Here is a 27769-nt window from a genome sequence, read left to right on the forward strand (position 1 = left end):
TTAAGCCACGTCAACATTTTATATTACTATTGCTTTTTGTCTTATTATCTCTGTAAAAATATCAATATAAAATGTTAACATGGCTTAACCGTGATCGCACAAAATAGAAGAAGATAGGAGTGTATGGGAAGTGGGAGGGTAGAGAAGCTGCGCCCATGTTTTTTAGCACTAATTTATTGCTACAAAAGTAGTGGTGTAGCACTCTAGCTCTGCCGTATATAAAAGGCAAGGTCTCGTTGCCTTGTGAGGCCATTTTTTCATAAAGATTTGGAGGGAAGATATGGTAATTTTGGTTGAAGATGACATGGCGGTGGCAACCTCACCACGTGTGAGATTCACAAAAATCAATGGTCCTCAGCGAATGGCCGATTGATGCTCGTGAAATCCCCCATCTTGTTCCTATTTTGGTTGAAGATGAAGAGACATATCGGCCTCCTTTGGTTTGAAGGATCGAGTTGGGTTGGATAACCGAACTATAATCAATATATGTTGAAATAAGATATGGATTTAACTTCTAATTTTTGCCCAAGTTAAGGGCTTCAGGTGGATTAGCGTGGGAATAGGAACCAATAAGTTTCCTTCACGACTCTACCTTCAACTTGGACAAAATATAGACGTTAGTATCCAATTTCTTCATTTAGCATACACTGAATCTAGTGAGTTATGCGATCAAATCCGATCATTGACACCGAATGATAAGGATACAGAATGCACATAAATTCCATACAGAAACTTGAGTAATCAAATGATCTCACAATTTTGACACCGAATGAGGCTGATGTGATAAGGATATAGAATGCACATAAATTCCATAAACTTGAGTAATCAAATGATCTCACAATTTTACATGTATATCCTGATTTGTCATCTGGGCAGAAAAGAATGACGATGAAGCATCACAACTTGACAAAATATTCACCACTATTTCTTTGTTCCCATGAGGGGAGCACATCTTCTCCAGCCCTCTTCCTATTAAGTCCCAAACCCACCTTCCTTCTTAGGAGTGGAAACCGAAGTTTTCTCTTCTTTCTTGGGATGGATTGCTTCAAAAATGGCCTCGATTTCCTCTTTCGCTCTTTCAAAAACATTCGGAGCCTTGACATGATCAATTGGGATACTCTCGTCAATGTCATCACTCCTTCCATGAGTTTCTTTAGTATGATGCTTCGGTGACTTCTCAGGAGTTTCGTTATCATGATTCTTTGGCGGCTTTTCATGGTGCATCAATGTCTCAATCTTTTGCTTGGCTTTCTCAATCAAATTGGATGTCTTGGCATGATTTTCTGCAAACATCAACTGAGAACTAAGAAGACACTAACTTTGGCTTTTAAGAGTCTTCCACAAACAACATTCAGCCAGCATGCCACAAATGGAAAATATTTCTCTTCTTTTTGCAAAGTTTGACATAAAAACATGTGATTCGGAAAAGCAACATGAAAACAATCACGAGGACCTTAACAACTAGAATATTAAACTTAGAGTTTGCCGTAGAAGTTGGAACAAATAGTAATGGAGAATATCAAAGACTCAAGAGGCAAAATTATATACAAACACAGAAAAGTCTTGACCACAATCCATTAAAAACGAAGCCTGGGACGCTCAATAAAAGGAAGGAAAACAGGGTTACGATCGAGTTTTAAAACAACCAATTGGTGAAACCCAATGTGATCGTCAAGGCGAGCATCGAGGACTAAAAGGACAAGTACAGCGTATTGTTTCTTTTTACCCTTCATCTTCATAAAACAGCTAGTTCTACTAATGGAAACCGATGCAGAAGTTCTGAGAAACCATCTCATACAAGCAACATTGTCATGATTTCATACCTGGTAGAGAATCAGCTTTTTCCTGTTTCTTCGAGTCCTTTTTGCTTTCGTCCCTGCAATTAAACGAACAAACGCAATGAGGTGAAGATTTAAGCACATCAAAAGGCCAATTTCATCCTACGTTCAGATTGCCAATTTGTTCAAAGGGGCAAACTAAAACCAACATTTTTCCATACGTGGGAGACTCTTTCTTGGGATGGATTGCTTCAACTATGGCCTCAAACTCCTCCTTCGCCCTCTCGAACATATTCGGAGCCTTGACATCGTCCAGTGGGGTTTTCTCATCGATATCGTCACGCAATCCATGAGTTTCCTTGTGATCATGATGTGTTTTGTCAGTGTGCAACACTGCCCCCGTCTCTTCCTTTGCTCTTTCAATCAAATTAGGCCCCTTTACTTCCTTATCTGTGACGAATTTTCGAGATTTACAAGAAAGTCACCCCATTAATAAAACAATTAATCCTATGTTCTACACAAACACATTATAATCTGCAGAAATAATCGAATCCCAAACTCTAATTAGATCCGAAATATTCAATTTCCGCACATAATATCCAAAACCCACCACGAAAAAACCGATCTTTTCAATAATTCTTCAAGAAAAAAAGAAGAAACTGAAAAATCAAACAAATGGGTTACGGGATTACAACGAGATTTAGATATCAGAGTGTTGGAAAAATCGTACCAGGTGGAGCTTGAGCTGGTCCAGGTTTGGATTCCGCCATTGGAGTTGCTTGTAAGAGAGAGAGATGGAGATGTAGAAGGATCAGTTGGCGAATGGAGAGGTTGAAGACACGTGAAAAACGAGGATCGAATCAAAACGCGCAAGATGGCAGCTTGGACGAAACAAAGGTTGGAACTTTGGGCCTACCCGTTAAGCCTATGGCGGCGGCTTGGACCCACTAAAACAGAAGCAAAGGTTGAAAAGGTTTCTTTTACGTATCTTTGTTTTGTTTTGTTTTTGTTTTAGTTTTTTTTTAGTTTATTCAATTTAAATGTCAAAATTAAACAAAAATGTACAATGACAGAAAAATCGAAAGACATTTCTCTATATATGTACTTTTCCCTTTGAATAAAAAAGCACACCACTTTTTTCGTTATTTAATAAGATGGTTTGTTCAAATATCAAAAAATCGTATCAAAAACAAAAATTTTACGGTACATCTGAAACTCAAGCTTAAATATTAGGCAAAGGTTGATTCGTTTTCTCTCGCTCACACATTATGCAACAAAATAATAACTAAATCGGTTAAAAGCATTCAACTTGAACTTGAAATTTCGAGTTCGCTTCTCCAATCCTTATATCAAAAAACACACAACTAAATATCCAACCTAGTGAAAGCAGTAAATGGGTCTTTTATTACCCATTTGTTAGAGATATTTTTCATCTGCATAAAGGTGGATCCATGGACTTGGGTAATAGGTAAGATGGGCCCAACCTACTTCACCCACACAATGTGGGCCCGATTTTATTTTTTCTGTAAAATCCTTAAGGCCCAGTAAAGCAGCACCCATTTTCTTTTTTTTTTCTCTATTTTATTCTTAATTTTATTCTTTATTTTTCAATTTCATGGAGCCTTGGATATTTCCTGATAATATCGCATTTGGTGGAGTCAGTTTGACCACTCAAAATTGAAAAGTTGAAATTGAAGGCTGCAGACATCAACTTTGAAGCCCTACCTTGTAGGTCTAGCAAAAACCAATAATATCTTCAACTTCTGCATAAATTATCCTAAATTCGATCCTTTTGCAGGCTGCATTATTGTAAAAATACTTTAAAATTTGAATTTCTTCAGCACATGGTCCGTACATACATATGTGTGTGCATATATATATATATATGTGTGTGTGTGTGTGTGTGTGTGTGTGAGTACGAATTGAGGTTTCTTGAAACTTGGGTGCGTTGTGGGCTGCTAAGTGAAATGAATAGTCAAACCTAATTTTCTTGAATTTCAATTCTCCTATAATTTCTCGGTATCTTCTTTTTTTTTTTTTTTTTTTAGAGTGACAATGTTATAGGGTTAAATAGTTATTTGTTGGTAGCATAAACTAATTTTCTTGAATTTCAATTGACATGAAATTTCTCAATATCTTATTTTTTTTATGAGTCCGACAACATTACAGGGTTAAATAGTTATTTGTTAGGGTAAAAGAGAATCGATAGAGATCAACCATGTATCAAAACGCATAAGCATAATTACTTTTAAATAAATACAAGAAAATAAATTGTACTTAGTAACTTAGAGTGGGCTCAACCTTCTTCTTATGGACAAATTTTTCAATATGTTGGGAATATTAGCCGATACACCAAGTATTATAGTATAAGTGGTTAATTTTGTTTTCTTTAAAGTATCTAACTACTTGTATTATGGACACTCGTGCATGTCGTGTTTCCGCATACTGAATAATCTCTACTTCTTATGGACCATGACCCCATTACATATTTTTAATTATTTTTTCCTTTCTGTTGGCATTTTTTTTAGTTTATGACTTGAAAATAATGCTGTCAAATTCTCATAATAATACAACAACAGAAAGTGGTTGGAAATTCTAGATATTTATTTATGAGACTGAAAATGTAGATATTTATTTATGGTTTAGGGATCTCCATCATCAGTAGCCAAAGAAATTTAAATTAGAATATAAAAATGAAGCACAAATGATGATCCATTAAGATCCAAAAACTATTGGATGGGCGTTACCGTGTGAGGCTGTGCATGTATGCCACTATGCAAAATTCATTAAATGTAATGTAAGTATAATGTTTTCATATAAATTAATCCGTCAATAATTATTAGTTAAAAATGTGATGTAACTTAAAAGTAGAATTCTAGGACTTAGAGATCAAATCCTCATAGGTCAGTGTTACTTTTAATGCGAAAAAAAAATCATCATGATTAGTATAAATAAAATTACGACATCAAATGATGAGGACATAATTCTCACACCTGAAGACTTCTCTCCCTCCGCCGCCCTCTCTCTCACACTTCTATAATTAGTTTCATAACACTCCCAAGCCTAACATTACATATATACTAGATATGTCTTGAAATGTTGGGAAAACTACACAAACACTATGTGGAGTGGATTATTAGGTTTTGCACAATTTTACCACTTCAAAAACTGTTTATGGTAATTTTATTGCATAATTTTTATCTTTTTTTTTTTGGTACAAACGTACCATTTATGTTAAATTTCGTTAAAACACAGTGTGCCATATTCTTTGATGCTTTTTTAAACGCACTTTATCATTTCATATACAGATGACTTAGAAGTCAGAATTGTGTTTATACAGCTCACCTGCAAAACAAAAGCCAAATGAAGTCGACCAATACCTATATTGCTAAGGATCTATATGTTCTTATTGCAACTTGTCTAGCGATCATGAAGTATCGGCAATTCCTCAAAAAAAACACCGCTATTCGATAGCTTCTAAATGAAATTTGAAAATGATAATCCACGCCTAAATATTAAATTATCTTGAAAGAACAAAATATTACATGAAAAGGTATATGATAAATCGATCAATCGACAGTTTGGGGGCTGAGCAACTTGTAATATTTGATCAAAACGCGTGGCAAAAACATGGATTGAGAACGTTGACAAAAATGATTAAGATTAATTAATTACGATTAATTAATTAAACTATTAAACCATCAACCATGCAACGCTGTTACGCAGCAAGTAGATGAAGAAATACACGTCAGCACTGAGATGGGCCATCATATACCTACCTATACAGCTGTTGGCGGGAACTAGGGACAGTCGACAGAGGAATAATAAACGAGGACATCTTCAACGCAACCGGAATTTACGTAAATACCCATCATACACCTTCTGGGAAATTTTGGGATTGACTGGATAATTGGATCCGTTTGACCATTTTTGTTCAACCGTTTTTATTTATTTTATCCGAAGAACAAATATTCTGTTAGATTTGAACCGTACGGTAAGTCAATATGTCGCGTGCATACGAGAGTGGGTCTTGGTGAAGGAACTGGATCCTCTCCGGATCCACACATCATGAGCTTGCTAAGCAGGCGATCCGTTCGTTGAAATTTAATCAAACAGTTACAATTATTATAATTTTTAGATGGTCAACTATTTGTAACCGTTGAATTAAATTTTAACGGGCCGGATTGCCTGCTCAGCAGGCTCATGATGTGTTAAATTTTTTGAATATATTGTTATTTCTTCAACTTTGATAAAAAGGTTGTGTTTTTTATTGTGTTCAGGTCGTTTTTGTGTCATATTGATTATTTTAATAGGTTGTACTTATTATATTAACAGGTGATCCATGATGACCCGAGTTGTTTATGCAAGAAATTGACATGCCTAATGTTTAAACCTGGAAAATAATATCTTATTTAGTTCTTAACGGGTGACCCAATAACTGCCCGACGTGTTAAGGGGTACTAGATAATAACCCAACTCGTTAATAGGTTGATTTGAACCTGTTATGTTTGTGTCGTTTCGTGTCTGGTTAATGGGTCGTACAAGAGTTCGCAAGACCTATTCACTGTACATGAATAATTGTGTTTTTGTTGTTGCTTGTGTAGATAGAATTTACATGAAGAATTTACGAGTTTTTCTTTTTTGAGGAATTTTGACGATACAAAGAATTATTTAATACTCAAGTCGTTACTGTTTGTATAATTGTCATCTAAGAGATCGTCTTGAATAATATTAAAAGACACCTCAAATCATCAAGAAAGCGTGTTGAATAATATTAGAACACCTCAAACCACTAAACTAGATCCAAAGAACTTCAACATACCTATGCATTTTTAATTATTGAATACAATGACAACGTTGATAATTAAGATAAATAATTCTATAAATTAACCCTATAAAATATATTTGTAGGTCAGACGAATGTGTATTTATGAAAAATAATTATAAAATAGATTGTGTATTTTACCAATGAAAGTGATAACTAGTGTCATTAAGAAAATGACAACAATTTGTTAATAATATATACCTCCCAATCATCAATAGTACATTTGTTAATTAAGTTGGAAGTCTAATACATAAGTACACAGTACATTTTGTAAACGTAAAGTCAATTGATTGGGGTTCTTCTGTCGTTTAAGTGTTTTTTATAATCGTGTTATATTTAGCTGACACATTTTCTTTAATAAGATGTTGTTTTTGCGGATAATTTTCATGTGAGAGTTATAATTTGACTTCTTAGGCTCTTCTTTGTATCATCTTATAACGCTTTTTTCATTTTAATTGAGTTGCATAACGTCCAACTAGTATTATAAAAAAGTGTTAAAGTCAAAGTTTTTGTTATATTGCATACTAACTGTGATTTCGTGAGGAAGAGAATGATCTTTTTTTGCTGTCTCGTGACATAATTTATTTATTTATTGATAAACGATGACGTTAATAAGTTAAATTGTTAAGTATTAATAGGAAAGGGAGTAGTGGAGACTTTTTTTTTTTTTTTTTTTTGAAGGGAGTATTGGAGATTGAAACAGCACCAAAATGCTTAAGCATTTTTATTTTTACCATTGCGGTAAAACTTCATCTGCATAATATATTTATTTATAGTTGTCAATTTAAATTCCATGGAATAAGCATCGTGACCTTTAGGGTTCAACGACCATTCTAAAGTCCACTATTCTTCTTAATTTTGTATGTTTTAATTTTTGGAATAAAGGCCGCCATGCAAGTTGTAATTGAACGCCAACAAAACCTCTGGACCTGTTTAAGTTATTGTCGACTTTGTGCGTGTTGTCGAGGGAGAGAGAACCAGTCTTGCAACTAGTGATTTGTATGTTTTATAGTCACGTGATGAGTCATTCATACATAACGAAATATACTTTGTTTCTATGTTTTATAGTCACGTGATGAGTTATCCATACATAATGAAATATACCTTGTTATAAATTCAATTTTCTTGCTGTTCATGGGCGTGGATCATTAAGGTGCTGTTTGAAAATTATATTGTTTTCAGTTTTTTTAATTGAAAACTCATTTTGTAACTAGTTTCAATTTTCAAATAAATAAAAGCGGAAAATTGAAAAATGAAAATTACTTTGCTTTCAAAATTCAGTTTTTAATTTTTTTTTAACTTAAATATTTATCAAACGAATGTTCTAGATTCGATTATCGCAAAAAACGAATTTGAACAACATTATTACTAGTACATTGTGAGGCTAAGCCCATCATCTTCCCTTAATGTAGATAATATCGTTTGTTAAAAAAAAAATTTACCAAACGAATTTTCAATTTTCAAAGAAATAAAAACTGCAAGTAAAATTGTTATCAAATGACTTTTTGAGTTTAGGTTTATGGATGCCTCGACTCTTTGAGATGATTGGGAAAGATTGCATTGCATTTTGTTGTTTGACAAGCAAATTGAATCAATACATCGATTCCTTGATCTTGACTTTTGACTCGATCTCTGTTTATTTGGACTCACTGTGTCTATGTGTAGCTGTCAAACACGTCTCTTACGCATCACAATTCAAAGGCAACACTCTCGTGGACAAATTTCCCTATGCCAATTTCCACAAGCTCCTCTTCCTCTACATTTTCTTCTTAATTTTCTAGGTACATTCTCATTGCACGTCGCTTTTCGTCTACTGGTATTTTTCATTGCGTTATCTGTTAATGTGCACCACTCAATCCAATACTTGTATGAAAGTATGTATTACGTTTAGCAAAATACGTTTGATTGCAAAGATTTCAAATCTTCTACTATTCTCTTAATACGTAGTATACGTACATTACTCGTTAGAGGGTTTTACTCCCCAACTTGATTGTTATTGATCTTTGAAGGGTGACAAAAACTATTTGACGAGACATTTATAATAAAATGTTTCGTTATTATCTTGTTTTACAGACGTATACGTATTCACAATTGCTAAAATGAATGTGTATCTTCCATACACTCGCTTTTGAATCATGCTCCATTTAGTTTATAATATTGTTTGTGTGATGAATCATCTTTCAAACCCTAATCTTTAAGGAAAACTAATGAAAATGGCTTGAAAACTTTGAGTTTTAACGAAAATGACAAAATAAAGGGTAAAGTGAATAGTATTAGGTTTGACTTTTTAGTGTAAAAATGTGATTTTTCGTTAAAGTTAACAGCACCGCGGACTTTTCGATAAAACTACGTAATATTTAACCGCAACAAGTACATCTTAGGGTTTGGGACTTCGCGCCGGGGGGGGGGGCGGGGAATGGCGCCACCACAACTTGGAAAGCCATCACTTCAATTCCCGGTAAAATAAGGGCAATATGGTAAACTCGATGAGTCCGTGGAAGGAGGGCATAAAAGCAGTGACAACAACATCAAACAGTAAGCAACAACAAACTTTCAATCCAATAACTCCAACAGAAGAGGCGTGTCGATGGCCGAAGCCATGGACGAACGAGATTGAATTTTGCAGGCCCCCCATCCAACTTCTTAATTGATTGTTGACTGATAAGATTATCATAAAACGCACACAAAAATCCCAGTTGCTGTAGAGTTAACAGCACGTACGTGTTCCCCTTGGAAAAAAAGCGCTTCTGTGTATTTTCACGGAACCCCCTCTCCAAGCTTACTTTATTTGACCGCCAAATCTCTCTCTCTCTCTCTCTCTCTCTCTCTCTCTCTCTCTCTCTCTTTCTCCCCTCTTTCTCTCTCTACAGCTCCATGTAGCTCTATAAGTGGCCTGTTCACATCTGTGAGAACTGAGAAGCAGTTTATAAGTGTTTTTTTCTCAAGCTTTGAATAGATCAAACAACTCGTGGGGTTTGAACCAAATAAAATAAAAAAGGGAAAGAAAACTCAAACGTTGAATCCAGAAAACTTTCACCCACCTTTCTCTCTTCTGTCTATCTTCCAATTCCACAGCAACCAAAAAGCCCAAAACTTTTTGGTTGCCCTTGAATTCAAAGCGTTCGTCTTTTTCCAAATTTTCCATCTTCCAAGTTTCCAATTCCGTCGTTTTGACACGTATTCGAAGGAGACCAGTGGGAATAGTTGTTTGTTGTTTGAGGTATATATATATATATATATATATATAGCAGTCAGACTCAACTCAAATCCCATCTCCCAATTCCATTCAATATCTCTTTGGAGTTTCGAAATTTCAAAAGCACTTTTTAGGACTTTGTGAAAATCCCATTTCAGGTTAGGTAATGATTCATCCCTCAAATCTGTTAACAACCCAGGTTGTAGTTTGATTAAATTTAATTGGATTTTGTTTAAATCTTTGGTGGTTTCAAACTTTCAATCTTTAGTCTAATACAGATTTGTATGTTCTTATTAATTAGCAGGTGACGATTTTGCGCCTTTCGACTTGAACTTGATAGAGAAATTCTTATGGGTTTATCCCTCTCACTTCTTGCCTCAGCCTGGGAAGAAATTGTGAAGCACAGATTCTTTCAATTGACCTACAACATCAGTTTAACTCCCAGAGATGGAGGACCACAAGTTACTCTAAGAACACACAGCTTCAAGAGTGAATCCGAATCCTTGGCAGTTATTTCAGACAGTTCGAGCAAGTCGGGCATTACCAATTCGAATCGCTTGAGGGAAAGCAAACCCGAAAACGTGATGCTCGACAGGAATCTTTCGTTTAAGGGTCTTGTGCAAGATAACCAAGACATGGGGTTAGAGTTCTGTAAAGGCAAAAATGAATTGAAGCACAAACCAATGCCTGCACTTGCTCTGCCTGAACCGGCGATTTTGTTTACGCCAAGGCCGGTTAGCGAGCTTGATGCTGCTGCTGTTAAGCTTCAGAAGGTTTACAAGAGTTACCGGACCCGAAGAAACCTTGCTGATTGTGCTGTGGTGGTTGAGGAGCTCTGGTGAGTCTTTATGTAATTTCTTGCCATTGATTTGATCAGTTTTTCAATTTTTTTTTTTATACGGTTTGATTAATTTTGGTTGTTTTGAATACTTTAGGTGGAAGGCATTAGATTTTGCAGCTCTGAAGAGGAGTTCTGTGTCATTCTTCAATGTTGAGAAGCCGGAAACTGCTGTTTCGCGGTGGGCGAGGGCTAGGACTAGAGCAGCCAAGGTTGGAAAGGGTTTGTCCAAGGATGAGAAGGCACAAAAATTGGCTCTTCAACACTGGCTTGAAGCGGTAAGTTCTTGCGAAAACTCAACAACATTTTATCCGACCTTAAAAAATTGATGATTTTTCGTGCTTATTTAAAAACATTACGGGATTCATGATCTAACATTCAGATGTTTCTTGATGTTTTATGCAGATTGATCCACGACATCGGTATGGACACAATTTGCACTTTTACTATGACATCTGGTTTGAAAGTGAGAGCAGCCAACCTTTCTTCTACTGGTAAGTAGTAATGTTTATATTGTTCCTGTGTTTCCGAGATGATTTCCATGTCAATTACTGATCAATTTGTGTAATGTAGGTTGGATGTCGGAAATGGGAAAGAAATAAACCTCGAGAAATGCTCAAGGGCGGTTCTTCAACGTCAATGCATCAAGTATCTTGGACCGGTTAGTCCTACACCTAAACCTCGAATTTCGTTACAACCAACGTAAAATGCTTGTTAATTGCATACTTAAGTGTGTTTTCTTTGTGCTTGCAATATTTTCAGATAGAAAGAGAAGCATATGAAGTAGTAGTCGAAAATGGGAAGCTTTTATACAGGCAGAGTGGGGTGCTTGTGAGCACAAATGAAGGTTCCAAATGGATATTTGTCCTCAGCACAACAAGGTCTCTGTATGTTGGTCAGAAGAAGAAGGGTCAGTTCCAACATTCAAGTTTTCTAGCAGGTGGTGCCACCACTGCAGCCGGAAGATTGGTTGCCCGTGACGGGATTCTTGAGGTACGGAATTTACCCCTGCACGCGTCTGAGCGCAGGCCAAGAGGCTAGTAATACGTTTGTGTGTTTTCTTATAGTCCAAGTAACTTCTATGTCATGTCTTAAACTTAATTTCAACTGTTATTTCAGGCTATTTGGCCATACAGTGGTCATTACCACCCAACAGAAGAGAACTTCATGGAATTTATCAGCTTTTTAGAAGATAATCACGTCGACCTCTCCAATGTTAAGGTAAATGTTTCGTGTTTGTTTTCTATCCAATAAGTATTGTTGATGAAGTTTGAACTCAGAACTTTGTTAGACCTAATGGTCGCGGGTGTGTGCTCGTTTGTTAAGGTTCTTTAACTTATATTTCTCTTGATTTTCCACAGAGGTGTGCAGTTGATGATGACTTCTCTTATACGAAGACCACTGAAGGGGAATCAACAAAGGAGGGTTCATTCAAATCGACCGAATCCGACGGTGCAAACAAAACTGACTTGGCCAGCAAGGCTCCAATCACAACCGTTCAAGAACAAACTAAGAAGGTTGACAGTGCCAATGCCAAGCCACCAGTTTTTGACATGCCCAGGCGCTTGTCATGCAAATGGACAACAGCAACCGGACCCCGAATCGGGTGTGTTCGGGACTACCCGACCGAACTACAATCCAGGGCACTTGAACAAGTTAACCTGTCTCCTAGAGTCGGTCCTGGGCCGTCGGTACGTTATGGCCCAATTCCTTCTCCAAGGCCTAGCCCAAAGGTCAGGCTCTCACCCCGGCTCGCATATATGGGCCTCCCTAGCCCAAGGACCCCAATCGCCGCTGCCAACTAAGCTCGCCGAAGGGCACATTATGTTCGTGGGCTGGAGTTAGTTACAGTAGGTTAATAATGGGCCAAAGAAGCCGTACCTGGTGGGTAGTCATCGTGCCAGAAGAATGGTGGGCCTTTTGCTAAGCCCAATAAGGATGAGTTAAGGGGACTAGCCCAATTTTTTCGTTCCTTTGATTCTTTCATCAAGTTTATTTTGAAGTCATTTAATTTTTTTTGTACATGCCTTGACTAATCCAAATTGCAATTTTTTTTTTAAATTTTGTACCGATTTAATTCATGTAATTTTGGGTCGGGTCGGGTTCAATTTATTCATTATTTGTATACCGGAAGTCGAGATCAGTGAATAATACTATGATATTCAAAAGTTCATCCAAATACTAGAGTAAATTTACACGCTACTTTAGAGAGAAATTTTCAGACTATATTATGTATGTGATGTCACAACTGATGATTGAATTTATTTTTTAAATTATTAAAAATAAGTTTAATTATTAATTGTCATATCATGTGGTTTATATATACGTGTCTCACATATTACGTTGTATTTGTTCTCGTTTCACATATGTTACTTATGCTATCTTATATATAAAGCCGGCAGGGCAACGAATAGTAATTTTTGGGGTCACAAGCTTTACCAAGAAAATTGAACAAATTTTTTTAAAAGCTGCCTAAAATAATGCACCAAATAATGCAGGGGTACTTTCGTCATTTTAACAATGTTTTTTTTAATAATAATTTTTTTAATTAGTACCTCACAATATGCTAGTAATAATGTGATCCTATAAATTGTTCATTAAATATTATTTTCTCTATTTTTAAACACGTTCAACACATTTTGATAGGCGTGTAATGCCGGTTATAAAAAAAGTATTTTGCACATGCATAATTTTGTGATTAAATTAGTTGTCAAATGATTGTTTTTTCTTTTCTTTTGAACAAATGATATTATCTACATTAAGGGGAAGGAGATGAGCTTAGCCTTACAATGTGTTAGCAATAATACGATTCAATCAATTGTTTATTAAATATTATTGTCTTTATTCTTAATGTAAATTCAATAGAATGTAGATGGTAATTGAAAGACCGATTTATTATGTGAATTCAGCTGTTTTGATTGGTTTATGAGGAGTTTCTTCTAGCATGATCTAAGATTATTTATTTACTTCCAATATTTGACTTTCCTTTTATCAATCCACGCATATAAACACATTTAAAAAATGAAAGTCGTACGTAGCAAGCCCTGATTTAAAAAGCACACTCATGCATGAAGGCTAGTGCTATTTTAAGAGAGAAAATAAGCATTTTGCTTACTTAAATTCCAGTATCATTTATGCCATATCTCACCGTACCCCACCCCCCTCCGGGGGGCTTCTCTCTCCTGCTGATGTTAAGACTCAGTGGTGTACGAGCTCATTCATAACCACCCCCCGGGGGGGCTTCTCTCTCCTGTTGATGTTAAGACTCAGTGGTGTACGAGTTCATTCATAACTGTAGGGTAGCCAATGTTAAGACTCCTACCGATGCTTGTAGGGACAAATTTGCAGATATAGTACGATATTTGTGCAAACTTGTACGGCAAGGAAAAGAAATGGCATTCGCCATCACATGTCAATATGTCATGCATCCTCTATATACTATGCAGTATATATAGCAGTAGCTGCATGCAGTCTATCTGTCTGTGTGTGTCGAGGCCTGCGTTTCTGGGGACTGCATCTGCATGCATGTGGCGATTTACTAGTTTTCTTTCGCAATGTCCTATTTGACTTCTTTTTTGGGGTTTATAACTCGATAGGATTATTGGCGGAGGGGAAGACCACAGCTTTGGATTTACGAGTAACCAACTGAGTTACAAATCCTGCTTGATATGCTATATACATAATACATGTTATGCTTCATTCATACACTAAATTCATAAATCAAATTTATGTTTTTATGCGAGTACAAGCAGGGCGGAGTCAAATATTTAATAGTGTTGGGCTAAAAATTTTCCGTTTTCCATCTAAAGTGACTTGTGGACCTGTTCTAATTTTCACTAATTGGATGAACTTCATAAGAATATATCTCTGAAAAATTCCTTTACCAAAATATTCCACCCTTGTGTACAAAAAAACTTAGTTGGCATAAAAAAAAGTGCACACACTTGTAGAGGCAGATTCATGATTTTAACATCGAGTAGTCCCAATAAAAATACTCTGATGGAAATAACATTGAAAAATTAAACAATAAACTACTAACTTTTTATTCATAATCTTTTTACAAACAACATTATAAGTTGTTTACAAAAAAAAAAACATTAGAAGCTACAAAGACTAAATTTGTCCACGACGAGATTTCTTACTTTGGAAAATATAATAGTTTCATTGTTTTTTTTTTTTTTTTTGAGACAAGAAAAACCAATAGAGAACCTGTAGCCGTTGCTCTCTTCTCCTCTACCACATGCCCAAACTTGAATTAATGGTCCTCAAAAGTCCTGAAGGCCACTTATCCGGACTCTATTTAATGCATCTGCCACTGCACTCTTGTGCCTACAACGCTCTCGGAGTCTCGACTTTATGTAAGTTTTTTTTACTAATGAAGCTTGTGTAGCTATGAACAAGAAAACTTTACCATAAATAGTTAATGAGATTTTGATGTGAGCTAGTAAAGTCCTGCTGACTCGTAGGAAATTGAACAAGTCATTATTGCAACATCATTGAGACTCTGCAAGAAAAGCATCAATCCCAACCCAATAAAATCTTTGGAAAATTCAAACTTTGGAGGGCACAGCCAGATGGACTGTGTGTTCTCCATCTGCCCTACCTGTTTGAAAACTGATCCCTACTTCAAACTTCTTGTACCTTTTTAATTTACTATTTAGTCGGCTAATTAAATCAGTGCATCGTATTGGTTTAATCAAATTCCAGCCTCTCATCAGTATCATATATAGTCATGGACCACCCTAACCAGCTACCTAAAAGACATGTCATACATGCCATCTCTCTCTGTGTCTCTCCCCCTCTCTCTCTCTCTTCTGTTGATGTTAAGAACTGGGTTGGCTACCGATGCTCGTAGGGTCAAATTTGCAGATATAAGATATTTGTGCCAAATTGTACGGCAAGGAAAAGAAATGGCTTTCGTCGCCACATGTCAATATGTCATGCATCCTCTATGTAGGGCTCATATGTAGCAGTAGCGGCATGCAGTCTCTGTCTGTGTGTATTGAGGCCTGCGTTTCTAGAGACTGCATCTGCATGCAAGTGCCAATTTACTAGTTTTCTTTCGCAATGTCCTCTTTGACTTCGTTTTCGGGGTTTATAACTCGATACTATAGGATTATTGTCGTAGGGGATGACCACAACTTTGGATCTACGAGTAACCAGTTGAGTTACAAATCCTGCTTGATATGTGATACACATAATACACATTATGCGTCGTTCATACACTAAATTCATAAATCAGATTTATGTTTTTATGCAAGTACAAGCAGGGTGAAGTCAGATATTTAATAGTGTTAGGCTAAAATTTTTCCGTTTTCCATCTAATTAAAGTGACTTATGGACCTGTTCTAGTTTTCACTATTTGGATGAACTTCATAAGAATATAGCTCCGAAAAATTCATTTACCAAAATTACGAAGAAACTTAGTTGGCATAAAAAGTGTACATACCTGTAGAGGCAGATACATGATTCTAACATCGAGTAGTCCCAATAAAAATGCTCTGATGGAAATAACATTGAAAAATTAAACGATAAACTACTAACTTTTCATTCATAATCTTTGTACAAACAACATTATAAACTGTTTACCCAAAAATACATTAGAAGCCACAAAGACTAAATTTGTTCACGACGAGATTTCATACTCTGGAAAATATGATAGTTTCATTGTTAATACTTAATACAAGAAAAACCAATGGCGAACCTGTAGCCGTTGCTCTCTTCTCCTTCACCACATACCCAAACTTGAATGGTCCTCGAAGGTAAGACGGCCACTTATCCGGACTTTCCTTAACGCATCTGCCACTGCACTCTTGTGCCTACAACGCTCACGGAGTCTTGAGTATATGTAAGTTTTTTTACTAATGAAGCTTGTGTAGCTATGAACAAGAAACTTTACCATAAATAGTAATGAGATTCTGATGTGAGCTAGTAAAGTCCTGTTTACTCGCAGGAAATTGAATAAGTTGCAACAACATTAAGACTCTGCAAGAAAAGCATCAATCCCAACCCACTAAAATCTTTGGAAAATTCAGACTTTGGAGTGCACAGCCAGATGGACTGTGCGTTCTCCATCTGCTCTTCTTGTTGGAAAACTGACCCCAACTTCAAACTTCATGTACCTTTTTAATTTACTGTTTGTATATAATAAAACATGATTGTTTGGAAGACTGTAATCTTAGTGTTCTGATTTCGAATAAATCTCTCCAATTGAAAATTCTTGTGGCCTTGACCAACTCGTCCAAAGGAACAGGGTCCCATACCTTCACATAAATCAGACAGTTTTCACATTTTCTATGGTTTTTTTGGCCTTTGATTGATCAGAGTGTAGGACTGATTGAGTTGTCAAAAGAAAGAGCATTCCCATTGTGGATGCAAATTTTTGCATTCTTCTTCTTGGACAAAATTGCACCTACAAAACAATTAACACCTTAGGTTAAAGTCAAGAGCCTCACGCGCTTACGATAAATGGGGGGTTTTGGATGAAAAACCTCTGATGCCAAAGTTAGAATTTGAGGGAAAAATGTTTAGAGAATTTAGCAAGAGTTGGACTTAGGTTTTTGGAGAAATGAGGTGGTCTTTATAGGGGTGTGGCCGGCCCCTTTGGGAGAGATGGGAACTGGCCACATTTGGTGGTTTTTTGGGTGTAATTGCAAGATATTATGTCAAAATAATATCTTGCAATCAATTAGGAAATTAATCCTATTTTGAATAAATATTTTGGAGGTTATCTTGTGGGGAGGATTTGATGAGGATGCATGAAATATGTTTAGAATTAATACCTATTTTGATCACTTTTGACTTTGATTGAGTTGTGATTGTCCGTTGCTCGTGTGTGGGAGTTCCGTTGCGCCTCGAGGGTAATTTTATCTTTTTAACTTAAGAATTCACGTGTTGCCTTCATATTTTTCTCGATTATTTTTTGCTCCACACCCATATTCCAATCTTGTCCATGTCATTTGGTTTCTTGGTTTAGGGTTCTGTTTGACAAGAAGGCAGAACAGATATTCACCTCTCTCTCTCTCTCTCTCTCTCCATATATATATATATATATATATCTTTGCTTGCATTTTGTCCCCCCCCTCCCACCTCCCACAAAACAGGTCATCACTATTGCCATTTGGATATTTCCAACAAAAATGAAGAGAAAGACATGCTGCATTATTCTAGTTGCTACTCTTCTGTGTTGGGTTTCTGTTACTAGCAGGCCTTTTGCATCCTATGATGCTCCACATCAACAAGGTAACAACCTACTAAATTACTGATACTATACTTCTCATGGGAGGTTCTTGGCTGTTTCCGGGAATTTATCACCATATCTCTATATTTCTTATCACGTGCCAGATATATCTTCGGTTTATGTTAGAATCCTGTGTTTTCGTAAAGTTGTATGTGTACTAATTGATTCCAAATACCTTTTCTTATAGCTAATCAAACAGAGAAAAACCCATATTCCCAAGGAGCTACATTTGACTCAAAACAGGTACATCTTTGAACTGTTGCCCTCCATATCTCGGGATATATTATATATATGGATAATTATGGTTTGTGTTTTGGTATATGGATAATTAGGGTTTGTGTTTTGGTATATGGATAACTAGGGTTTGTGTTTTAGGGAGTTGAGGAAGGCATGGGAGGAAGAAGGTATAGAGGGCTGAGTAGGCTGGGGTCAAGGCCACCCAACTGTGAGCACAAATGTGGAAGCTGTGAGCCATGTGTTCCAGTTCAGACACCCAGAACCACTGACCACTTTGGACTTCAATATACCAATTACGAGCCTGAAGGATGGAGATGCAAATGTGGTTCTACTTTCTTCACTCCATGAAAATATTGCTCTATTTCAAGCGGTTTTCCGGTATATGTTCTGGAATATAAGATACACCGGAACATGTTAGAATTTTCGCAAGCTATCTCAAACTTCAACCTCTTGCTATGCATAAACTGAACATTTTCGTTTTTGATTTTTTTTTTTTGAAGCTTTACACAGTTAGGAGTCTACGCATTTGTAAATTATTGCAATTGGAAATTACTCCTACGCATTTGTACTAAATGTTCTTCATCCTCCAAAAAGTCGGATTTAAAGAAGGAAATCTTAACCAAACATTTTTGGTACTATTCACTTTTAATTTAAGGGCATTTTTACTCTAAAAAGTAACTTTTGTTATTATTCACTTACAACATCTTTTTGTCATTTTAGTTAAAACTTAAAACTTTCAAACTTTTATAATTAGTTTTCTTAAAAAAAAAAAACTAATTTCCCAAATAAGAAAAAAAATGGTTTCAGTAAAACAGTGTTTGACTCTTTATTTTCTATTATTTACAGTTGACGCGTATAGACTTGACTAATTATTGCACATATAGTTGTTATTTTTAATATTGATTTTTTTATAAAGACAATAAAACGAAAAAAAATATGTGAAAAGAGAGGAAGAAAGAAGATCAGACTAAAAGGAGAGAGAATCCTACTCTATAAAACATAGCTTTTTAAGAAATTTAGTTAAATATAAAACTAGTTTTCGTGTGACGCATCTCACAAAAACTTAAGACATTTATATGAAGGATCTCACTTACCAATTAAAAGTGATGTACATTTTTCCTAATAAATTCGGACTGTGTAATAAAAAGATTATCCAGATTTGAAAAAAATAAGGGGTGTGTTATTCACACACCATTTTTTCTTTCATTCATACCTCTTGTTAATGTTTGTCCTTTGATTTTCTTTAATTCATCCGATTCGACCGTCGAAAATTAAAAAGATGTGAGAGAAGTAAAAAATGATGTGTGGATATCACACTCCTAAAATAAAGTATGTAACAGTAAGACTCGGCAAAAGGAGTGGGTGTCACGTTTTTCATGGGTTTGTCAGTCTTTTGAAATTAAAAAGATCAGATTGAAATCACACACAGTTGGACCACGTGTCAGGATCTCTCCTGCTTTGCGAAAATGTCACGTGACATCATATTCCCAAAAAAAAAAATAATTAAATAAAGAAATTGCTCTCAAGCTTCTATTTTCATTTTTGCATTCTCACTTTTACTCATGTTAAATACAAAAAAGACGTTTTCTATCTACTGAACTTTGTTGGTGTGTAATGATATATTTATTGGAAGCAGATAAATAAATTAATTGTGAACTCGTTATTTTTAAAATTCGAATGTAAAAATTAAAAAAAATAAAATAGGCATTTTCTATCTATCGAATATTAGCTTTCAAGTGAATCAAAAGTAGAAAGGTAGGATGGAAGCTACCATGCATTGACATGGTGGTATCCCTTCATGCTTTTGTGTTGTGACGTTTCTTGCCGTGTCGTATTTTTTTTGTGATTATATAACAATTCTTCTTGTTAATTTGATATATTTATATATTATATCGTGTTGTATTTTTCTGTGTCTGTGTAGAGGATAAAAGGAGGTGGTGGTGGGTATAGATACGAATACGATAGACTATAGATAACAATAGGCCAACAAGCCTGCTTCTGCTTTTTTGCTTTTGCCGTTCTCCTTCTGTAATTTATAATCCAAAAGTGCTTTTAACCCAACAAAAGTAAATTAAATAAAAAATAATAATTCAGAATAAAAAAAAGAAAATCTTAACCCTAGATCTCCAACAAGAAAGAAGCCACCGAGGCCCCGGTGCATTGCTGTCCGTACAAAATTTGTTTGCTTTGCTTTGCTTTTGCGTAATAATTTTTTTTTTCTTCTTGCTTTGCTTTTATTGGATGAACAATCAGGAGTCGTTGCGGTTGAGTCGGCCGACTGCCTTCTGCTGATGCACCTGCGGGGTCGTCGTCGTTGTTTTTGTTTTGATTTTTCGGAATAATCTTCCAATTTCTCTCCGATTTTTTTTTTAGTTTTTGTAATTTTAGGGTTAGGGTTTCGATTTCAATTGATTTGGGCTGCTCTGGAAGATATGGAACCTCGCGTTGGGAATAAGTTTCGGCTCGGCCGGAAGATCGGCAGCGGCTCGTTCGGAGAGATCTATCTGGGTTTGTTGCTTCTTTAATCTTCCTGTTAATTGTGGATTTGTATGTAGTTATGTATATTTATGTATGTAGGGAGGTGGTTAATTGTGGATTTGAATTTTTTTTTTTTTTTTGCAGGTACAAATATTCAGACGAACGAAGAGGTCGCGATTAAGCTTGTGAGTGGCGTTGTTGTTCCAATTCAGCTACGAAGTTTTGACTTTTTAATTTATTTTTGGTTGATTTTGATGCCCATTTGCTAGTTTTTTAGTTATGTGTTAATTTAAGTCTAATCCGTGGTCTGCGAATTTGTAAGAACGATTCTTTAAGTTCATGGTCTGGTTTTTTTGCTTCGGCTTTCACTTTGCGTTAGTAATGCTGAGGAATCAAAGGTTTGTGGAACGACTTGTCCTTAGATCAATTGATTTTCCCGGTTATGTTGATGCTATTACTGCTAGGAGCTTGTGTTTCAGGTTATTTCCTCTTTATGGGCGTAGTTCCGAGCAATGTATTGGTTTGATTGATTGATAAGCATCTAGAAACTAATCTTAGGAAGATCGTATTTTCTTGTAAATAGTGAGGTCTTCAAGTTTTGGTGTTGGTGTTGAAGTTTCCTTTTTGAACTGTTATTAGCGTGATGAATATTTGTGTGTTATGAAGCTAATTGTCGTGCTGTTTCTGATACTTAGGAAAATGTGAAGACAAAACACCCTCAGCTGCTGTACGAATCCAAGTTATACAGGATCCTAGCAGGAGGAAGTAAGTGAAACTGCTGCATTTTATAGTTCATCAGCAGTTTCTGGTGCAAATTTTTGCTGTAAGTTTTCTGGTTTCTAAATTTGGTTTTTGCAGCTGGGATTCCAAATGTGAGGTGGTTTGGAGTTGAAGGAGACTATAACGTTTTGGTTATGGATTTACTGGGCCCTAGTCTTGAAGACTTATTTAACTTCTGCAGTAGGAAACTTTCTTTGAAGACCGTTCTTATGCTGGCTGATCAAATGGTAGGTGTGAGCCTTTGCACAATTGCACATCATCGTATTGGTTTTAGATATTTATGTGGGAGATACTGACTTTTGCCGTGCTTGACATTTATTTCAGATCAGTCGTGTTGAATTTGTTCACAGTAAGTCATTTCTACATCGAGATATCAAGCCAGACAATTTTCTTATGGGCTTGGGAAGGCGTGCAAATCAGGTTTTCTATCTTGATTTGGTGTACATAGTTGTGTAGGTCTATGTTTCATATGCCAATGAGTCTATATTAATACGGTAGTTGATTTTTCACTACATGCAGGTGTACATGATAGACTTTGGTCTGGCTAAGAAATACAGAGATAGTACAACCCGTCAGCATATTCCTTATAGGTGAGATTGATTAGTGTTTTTCTGTGTTCCCTAATATGGTCGTCGAATATGATTTTAGAGAAATGTAGCATAAGATAAACAAGAAAAGGACTCTAACTACGAGATATGTGGTTAATGATGTAACTGTACATGGGCATGAATGCTGCAGGGAAAACAAGAATTTGACTGGAACTGCAAGATATGCAAGCATGAACACTCACCTTGGAATTGGTATGTTTTAGATGTTTAGTCTTTCTTTTTACCTTTTCTATTCCTATTATGTACTTTTGTTCCAGTTAAATCTACTATCTGGTTTGTTGACATTGATTTAGAATTTCTTTTATGCTATTCTGCGCTTTATAGAGCAAAGCCGGAGGGATGATTTAGAATCTCTTGGTTATGTCCTTATGTATTTCCTTAGAGGAAGGTGATTATTTCTGAAGACCCTATTTTTGTTGTTGTAGTGCTGTCTGTTGGTGTTTTGTTTAATAATTGTTTTTGCCTTTAGTCTTCCTTGGCAGGGACTAAAAGCGGGAACTAAGAAGCAGAAGTATGAGAGAATTAGTGAAAAAAAGGTTTCTACTTCAATTGAGGTATGATGCTTGTGAATGTTATTGTGGTTGTATACAATTCAGGCCTCATGTCTCGCATTTTGTGACTAGAGAATTAATGATTTCACAGGCGTTATGTCGGGGTTATCCGACAGAGTTTGCTTCGTATTTCCATTACTGTCGCTCTCTACGGTTCGATGATAAGCCAGACTATGTTTATTTAAAAAAAATATTCCGGGATGTCTTTATTCGTGAAGGTTTGAATTCTATTCTCATTACAATGAGCATTATTAGCGGATTTCCACATTACAGTGGGCATTCTATTTACACTGATTGTATCCATTGGGTTTTGCTTCAGGCTTTCAGTTTGATTATGTGTTTGACTGGACAATTTTGAAGTATCAGCAATCACAGCTGGCTGTTCCTCCAACCCGTGCCCTTGCTGGTGCTGGAACAAGTTCTGGGATGCCCCATGCTGCTGTTAATGCGGACAGACTGACAGGTACGTTGTTTAGGATTGGTCTAGATGAATTTAAACAGCATTCTTACGATAAGTCTATTCGTTGCAGCTAGAGGATGGTGGTGTTTTAGATTACCACATGCATTTTTCTCCTATTTGCTTATTTTATGACTTCTGTCTGTATGTTAATATATAAATTTAAGGAATTCTTTGTTTACTTTCGAGGGCTGTAACTTATTACTAAAGGTTTTCCGATATCTGGGTGTCATTTCTCCCATATTATTAGGTTTGGATTTTATAACATTCTGCTTCACGGCTTCCTTGTAGGTGAGGTAGACGGGCGGCCAACTGGTCTAACATCATTGGATTCCTCTCGGCGGAGAATACCTGGACCGGCTCTCAATTCCATGAGCCTTTCGAGGCAGAAGAATCCAATTGCGAATGATGCTTCATTAACCAGAGAGGTGAGTTGTTTGGAATGCATTATTTTATGAAATGAAATCATTTCTGCGGGGTTGTATCAACAGGAATAATTCTGTGTTAAATGCCTTGCGACAAAAATCTCATGTGCATGCTTGGGCCTTGCAGACGTCAAATAGCAACATGTTTGGCCGGTCAGCCGGATCATCAAGGAGAGTTGCTGTTTCTAGCAGCCGTGATGCATTTGGCGGAAGTGAGTCTGACATTCGCCCTCGAACAACCGATGCTAGCCCTGGAGGACACAGAATTTCAAGTGGCCGAAGAAGTTCACCAGTCGAGTCATCGGACCCCACCCGGAGACATACATCTCAGACTAGGAACTACGAGACTACCCTTAAAGGCATCGAAGGTCTGCATTTAGACAATGAAGAGAGGGTTCATTATTAGCGATGCCGACCCTTGCAGGTTACCGTAAATCGAAATTCGATGGTTTTGCCTTGGGCTGTTTTAATATACGTCGAAGGTGAGAGACTCCGTACGAGGGAGGCGATTTCGTTTGAACTCCGTTGTTTCCCCATATGCAAGAGAGCTGCGAGTGTTTGTTGTTTTAACTTGTGCTTTTAACACGATACATTCATTTGCGTGACGAACAATGTAAATTTTCGTTTTCCAAAGAAAAATAACAGAATTGTTCAAACAGAAATGTTCCCCTCCCTTATTTGTGTGTTTAACCAAATTGTTCAAGAACGGTTAGAAGCTGCATGTTTCATTTTGCTCCCAAATCTAAAGTAACTCGGCGGAATTCCGAGGCCAGGAAGGAGAGACATCTATTAAGTAGGGTTGCACGATGCATGACAGAGCCTGACCAAATTTTACGCATCGGTTCTAATGCTTGCGTTGTGAGAACTTGGGTCTCCCGAAGGCGAAGAACTTACATGTCACGAGATGAATACCACATCGAGAGATAGAGAGCTACGGGTACGCAACCGATGATAGTTTTCTCTCATCTCCAAGCCGTTTGCCTTCTACCTTTTCGGATTTAGCAGGATTTCTCATACCGAAAACTACTCACGTTAACCAGCCTCGTTACCAAAACTCGAAACGGAAACTCTACAAAAGCTCAATGACAACAGAAAGCCAGCCATCTTTAACCCTCAACGTTGCCTGCCCTCTTCCATTTCCCCCAAAACACACTCAATGCATCAACGCACAAATGAGAGAATGGCCATCCTCTGCAGAATCACGGAACATTCATCGCCAAACCGTACGACCGTTATCCTCTGCCCGACTGCTCTAACACGCTAAAGCAACAGCGATAAACTTCAAAGTTTCCGACAGCATGAAACAGAACTAGTAAATGAGGTCCGACACCCTAAAGGAGATATCTTCTCTACTCTATTGTTTGATCTTAAGTGAGAACCAGCCACTTCCATAACGTCGAAAAACCTTAATAACAACCTAATTGGACAAACTGAGCTCAATTGATACGAGAAAATCTATCCAGAAAACTCCGCATTGCCACTCGACAACTCGGTCTGCGTTTCTATCGCCATTTCTTTGCGACTTTCCCGGAAATCTTTCTCAAGAACAACAATTTTGGCAAGGGGTTTGCATTCACGAGGGAACCGGAAACCATTCGAAATGCATGACATTGGCAAACACCGAGCCCTGAATTCATATTTCGAAGCCTCATTCACACCCATTCGTTGAGGGTTATGAGAAGTTAAAACCCTAAGTTTGAAAGTTCTTTTAAAATGTCGTAGAGTGCTTTTAATGAAAATATTTTCGGATTCCAAAAGGACTTGAAGTATTTTTTGCAAGAAGTACATAAACACGTGACAGGTCAAGTGTTTTTCAGGAGTCACTTGCATTATAACTAAGAATCGGTTTCAAAAATATTTTCACTAAAAACGTTTTTAGTCGGACCGAGTTGTGTCTAAAAACAAAATTACACCCAATAATATGAACCAGCAAAAAAGGCTTAAATTTCATTGATATGATTTCAGATTACCAAAAAATCCACAGTATACAAATATTCATCAACAAATCACATTAAAACTTCATAATTTCCAACACGAACACTATAATCTTATAAATTAAGAACACCAAGCAGAAATTAAACAACCAAAAATAAATAAATAACTCTTACCAAATTTATATAATATTATACTCAGAAATGATGATCACCGCCCATAGACGACTCTATTACAAGTTTCCTTGAGCCACCGGAAGCTCTTCCGGAGCGACCCTTTGAGCTTCCCTTCCACCGTATAAACCTTATAGCTCGCCACCCTCTTCTTCCTCCGCAGCTCCGGATCGCTCAAGCTCCAGCTCTTCGTCACCGAACCGTTCGCCGACTTCCCCTTCCTGAACTTCTCGCCGTTGCTTCCCGCCTGGGTTTGCTGCTGCGGGTGCACTGAGGACGCGTAGGACGCGCTGTAGCACCTGAGATCCTGCATCCCATTGATCCCCGACGAAGCGGGTACCGCCGACCCGCTGCCGCCATTGTAGGTCTCCACCTCCGTTCTTCCGTGGCCGCACGATTTGGATCTGAAATCTTCCATGGTAGGACACTAGGATTTCAACGGAGCACGCGAAGATCTATGAGCTCCACCTTCACTGTCTCTCACTCACTCTCTCTCTCTCTCTGGAGCCAAGAGCTCCAGTGCAGTGGAGATTGTGCGTATTCAGCCAAACAGTCAAAGGAGCTTCGTTGGGGGTCGTGGATATTTTGCATATCAATTATTTACCTTTTTATTTCGGCGCTGACTCCCACCAAGATGCTGATCATTCGTCGGTGATTTTATTATAATAATTTTAACGAGAAGCTCTATGATTTTTACGATAAATTATATTTTTATATTAAAAAATTAATACTTTACATTTTATTTTATTTTTTTCATTAAAATTTAAAATTTTCATATTTTTTTCATTAATTTTCTTTATTATTTATTAGAATTTAGGATGTATGGTGTACTGCTACTGGAATCTTCCACGAGCTGGAGTTGTGGATAAGGATTGTCTGCACTTTTTTCCCGTGTCCTTCAGTGCTGTTTTGTTTGTATGATCACGGTTAAGTCACGTTAATATTTTATATTATTATTTATTTTTATCTTATTATCTTTATAAAATATATATATATATATATATATAATGTTAACGTGGCTTAACCGTGACCACACAAAACAAGAAGGCACAGAAGGGTACAGGAACAAGGAAGGCAGACAATTCTTGTCCGGAGTTTTTTCACTTGATGCTAATGCTCAGTGAGAATCTCGTGACCAAGGACAGTGGCCCTTATTACATTATTATACAAATTTAATAAATAGTTATGTGATTTAATTAAAAATAAAAAATATATGATTTTGCCTACTAGTATAAAAGTAACATGCGTATATTTAATATCTAATTATCTAAAAACTTTAATTTTCAGTCATTCTTTTTTTTTTTTTTATCATTCTAGCTATTATCCGTTATATTTAATTTATGTAATTCTTAAAAAAAATTAATTTCAGCCTCTTTTTTTTAACATTGTGTTGTAAATAATATTATTATTTAGAAACTTTTTTTTGTGACATTCAGAATTCTGTTATGGCTGGTTTTGGGTCACTATACTGATTTTAATTGATTTTTCTGTTTTTAGCTAAAAAAATGGGAGGAGGATTGTCTGCCCTCCAAGTTACCGTGCCCTCCCATGCCCTCCTGATTGTGTGGTCACGGTTAAACCACGTTAATATTTTATATTATTATTTATTTTTGTTTTATTATCTTTATAAAAAAATAATATAAAATATTAACGTGACTTAACCGTGACCACACAAAACAGGAGGGCATGGAAGGGCACCGAAACTTGGAGGGCAGACAATCCTCCTCCTAAAAAATGTGACTCGATACCTGTAAACTTTTTCTTAGTTCGTATCCAGATTAGATATCTAGACCTTTCAATGTGACATGTACCCGGGCCCTGCACACACCACTCGTCACACCTTGGGAATTGGTTTCGCCCTAAACATCGATCCAATGATCACCCATGACTTCTGTGTACCACTAGTGCCACAAAGGCTTTTGGTGGTCTTATTGGTGCATACCACGGTGCGGTCCTCCACAGGAGTGAAGTCGTAACAAGGTAGCGGAAGGGGAACCTATGGCCGGATTGAATCATTCGTGATGAAAATGCTCTCTTCCCCCATCCCAAACTCAACAGAGGGCAAGCACCTACTACTAACAAAATGAAAAGCAGCGAGCTCCGCAACAAAAGCGAAGCAAGCCCAGCTAGTAGCGCGCCTCCATTTTTCAGCTGGCGTCAAATCTAAGCTTGACTAATTTGGTTGTTTGGTGGGGGAAGGATGTAAGGAAAACTAATGAAAATGATTTGAAAACTTTAAATTTTAATGATA

General features: G+C 36.7%; 5 protein-coding genes across 8 annotated transcripts; 3 read left to right on the plus strand and 2 right to left on the minus strand.

Annotated features, from left to right (window-relative positions):
- Nucleotides 1–781: 781 nt before the first annotated feature.
- Nucleotides 782–2675, minus strand: LOC126605957 (uncharacterized). Of its 2 annotated transcripts, none has more exons than XM_050273421.1 (4): nt 2509–2675; nt 2000–2228; nt 1824–1876; nt 782–1283 (listed from the first exon to the last, which is right to left on the minus strand). In XM_050273421.1, exons 1-4 carry the CDS (start codon nt 2546–2548, stop codon nt 973–975), a joined length of 633 nt encoding a protein of 210 aa, XP_050129378.1. In that variant the 5' UTR covers nt 2549–2675; the 3' UTR covers nt 782–972. The 2 variants fall into 2 exon arrangements, with proteins under 2 accessions (XP_050129378.1, XP_050129372.1); XM_050273415.1 differs by having other exon boundaries at nt 1988–2228; nt 2509–2674.
- Nucleotides 2676–9484: 6809 nt separating this feature from the next.
- Nucleotides 9485–12816, plus strand: LOC126605875 (IQ domain-containing protein IQM1-like). 3 transcript variants are annotated; one of them, XM_050273339.1, is made up of 8 exons: nt 9485–9998; nt 10104–10637; nt 10735–10915; nt 11043–11131; nt 11211–11298; nt 11400–11630; nt 11757–11858; nt 11999–12816. In XM_050273339.1, exons 2-8 carry the CDS (start codon nt 10150–10152, stop codon nt 12440–12442), a joined length of 1623 nt encoding a protein of 540 aa, XP_050129296.1. In that variant the 5' UTR covers nt 9485–9998; nt 10104–10149; the 3' UTR covers nt 12443–12816. The 3 variants fall into 3 exon arrangements, with proteins under 3 accessions (XP_050129296.1, XP_050129287.1, XP_050129281.1); XM_050273330.1 differs by having other exon boundaries at nt 9485–9962; nt 10101–10637; XM_050273324.1 differs by having other exon boundaries at nt 9487–9962.
- Nucleotides 12817–17736: 4920 nt separating this feature from the next.
- LOC126605992 (EPIDERMAL PATTERNING FACTOR-like protein 3) lies at nt 17737–18687 on the plus strand. The gene is made up of 3 exons (XM_050273459.1): nt 17737–17879; nt 18065–18120; nt 18253–18687. Exons 1-3 carry the CDS (start codon nt 17777–17779, stop codon nt 18460–18462), a joined length of 369 nt encoding a protein of 122 aa, XP_050129416.1. The 5' UTR covers nt 17737–17776; the 3' UTR covers nt 18463–18687.
- Nucleotides 18688–20081: 1394 nt separating this feature from the next.
- Nucleotides 20082–24075, plus strand: LOC126605920 (casein kinase 1-like protein 1). The gene is made up of 13 exons (XM_050273377.1): nt 20082–20622; nt 20737–20777; nt 21288–21357; nt 21451–21599; nt 21697–21792; nt 21892–21962; nt 22111–22172; nt 22305–22368; nt 22450–22534; nt 22623–22749; nt 22851–22994; nt 23280–23416; nt 23541–24075. The coding sequence occupies exons 1-13, from the start codon at nt 20547–20549 to the stop codon at nt 23817–23819; spliced, it is 1401 nt and encodes a 466-aa protein (XP_050129334.1). The 5' UTR covers nt 20082–20546; the 3' UTR covers nt 23820–24075.
- A 1260-nt stretch (nt 24076–25335) lies between these two features.
- Nucleotides 25336–26143, minus strand: LOC126605983 (uncharacterized). The gene has a single exon (XM_050273450.1). The coding sequence runs from the start codon at nt 25934–25936 to the stop codon at nt 25556–25558; it is 381 nt and encodes a 126-aa protein (XP_050129407.1). The 5' UTR covers nt 25937–26143; the 3' UTR covers nt 25336–25555.
- Nucleotides 26144–27769: the final 1626 nt, after the last annotated feature.

This window comes from Malus sylvestris, chromosome 2 (genome assembly GCF_916048215.2).
Source record: "Malus sylvestris chromosome 2, drMalSylv7.2, whole genome shotgun sequence".
Classification (NCBI taxonomy): Eukaryota; Viridiplantae; Streptophyta; class Magnoliopsida; order Rosales; family Rosaceae; genus Malus; species Malus sylvestris.

What these genes read in the sequence shown, in the direction of transcription:
- LOC126605957 (XM_050273415.1), bottom strand. Translation starts at nt 2,548, where the DNA reads ATGGCGGAATCCAAACCTGGACCAGCTCAAGCTCCACCTG. An exon ending in ACCAGCTCAAGCTCCACCTG is followed by an intron (nt 2,229 to 2,508) that starts GTACGATTTTTC and finishes AATTCGTCACAG; the next exon opens with ATAAGGAAGTAAAGGGGCCT. An exon ending in AAAAGCTGATTCTCTACCAG is followed by an intron (nt 1,284 to 1,823) that starts GTATGAAATCAT and finishes TGATGTTTGCAG; the next exon opens with AAAATCATGCCAAGACATCC.
- LOC126605875 (XM_050273339.1), top strand. Translation starts at nt 10,150, where the DNA reads ATGGGTTTATCCCTCTCACTTCTTGCCTCAGCCTGGGAAGAAATTGTG. An exon ending in GTGGTGGTTGAGGAGCTCTG is followed by an intron (nt 10,638 to 10,734) that starts GTGAGTCTTTAT and finishes TGAATACTTTAG; the next exon opens with GTGGAAGGCATTAGATTTTG. An exon ending in CCCGTGACGGGATTCTTGAG is followed by an intron (nt 11,631 to 11,756) that starts GTACGGAATTTA and finishes CTGTTATTTCAG; the next exon opens with GCTATTTGGCCATACAGTGG.
- LOC126605992 (XM_050273459.1), top strand. Translation starts at nt 17,777, where the DNA reads ATGAAGAGAAAGACATGCTGCATTATTCTAGTTGCTACTCTTCTGTGT. An exon ending in TGATGCTCCACATCAACAAG is followed by an intron (nt 17,880 to 18,064) that starts GTAACAACCTAC and finishes CTTTTCTTATAG; the next exon opens with CTAATCAAACAGAGAAAAAC. An exon ending in CTACATTTGACTCAAAACAG is followed by an intron (nt 18,121 to 18,252) that starts GTACATCTTTGA and finishes TTTGTGTTTTAG; the next exon opens with GGAGTTGAGGAAGGCATGGG.
- LOC126605920 (XM_050273377.1), top strand. Translation starts at nt 20,547, where the DNA reads ATGGAACCTCGCGTTGGGAATAAGTTTCGGCTCGGCCGGAAGATCGGC. An exon ending in CAGGATCCTAGCAGGAGGAA is followed by an intron (nt 21,358 to 21,450) that starts GTAAGTGAAACT and finishes TGGTTTTTGCAG; the next exon opens with CTGGGATTCCAAATGTGAGG. An exon ending in GGATGTCTTTATTCGTGAAG is followed by an intron (nt 22,750 to 22,850) that starts GTTTGAATTCTA and finishes GTTTTGCTTCAG; the next exon opens with GCTTTCAGTTTGATTATGTG.
- LOC126605983 (XM_050273450.1), bottom strand. Translation starts at nt 25,936, where the DNA reads ATGGAAGATTTCAGATCCAAATCGTGCGGCCACGGAAGAACGGAGGTG.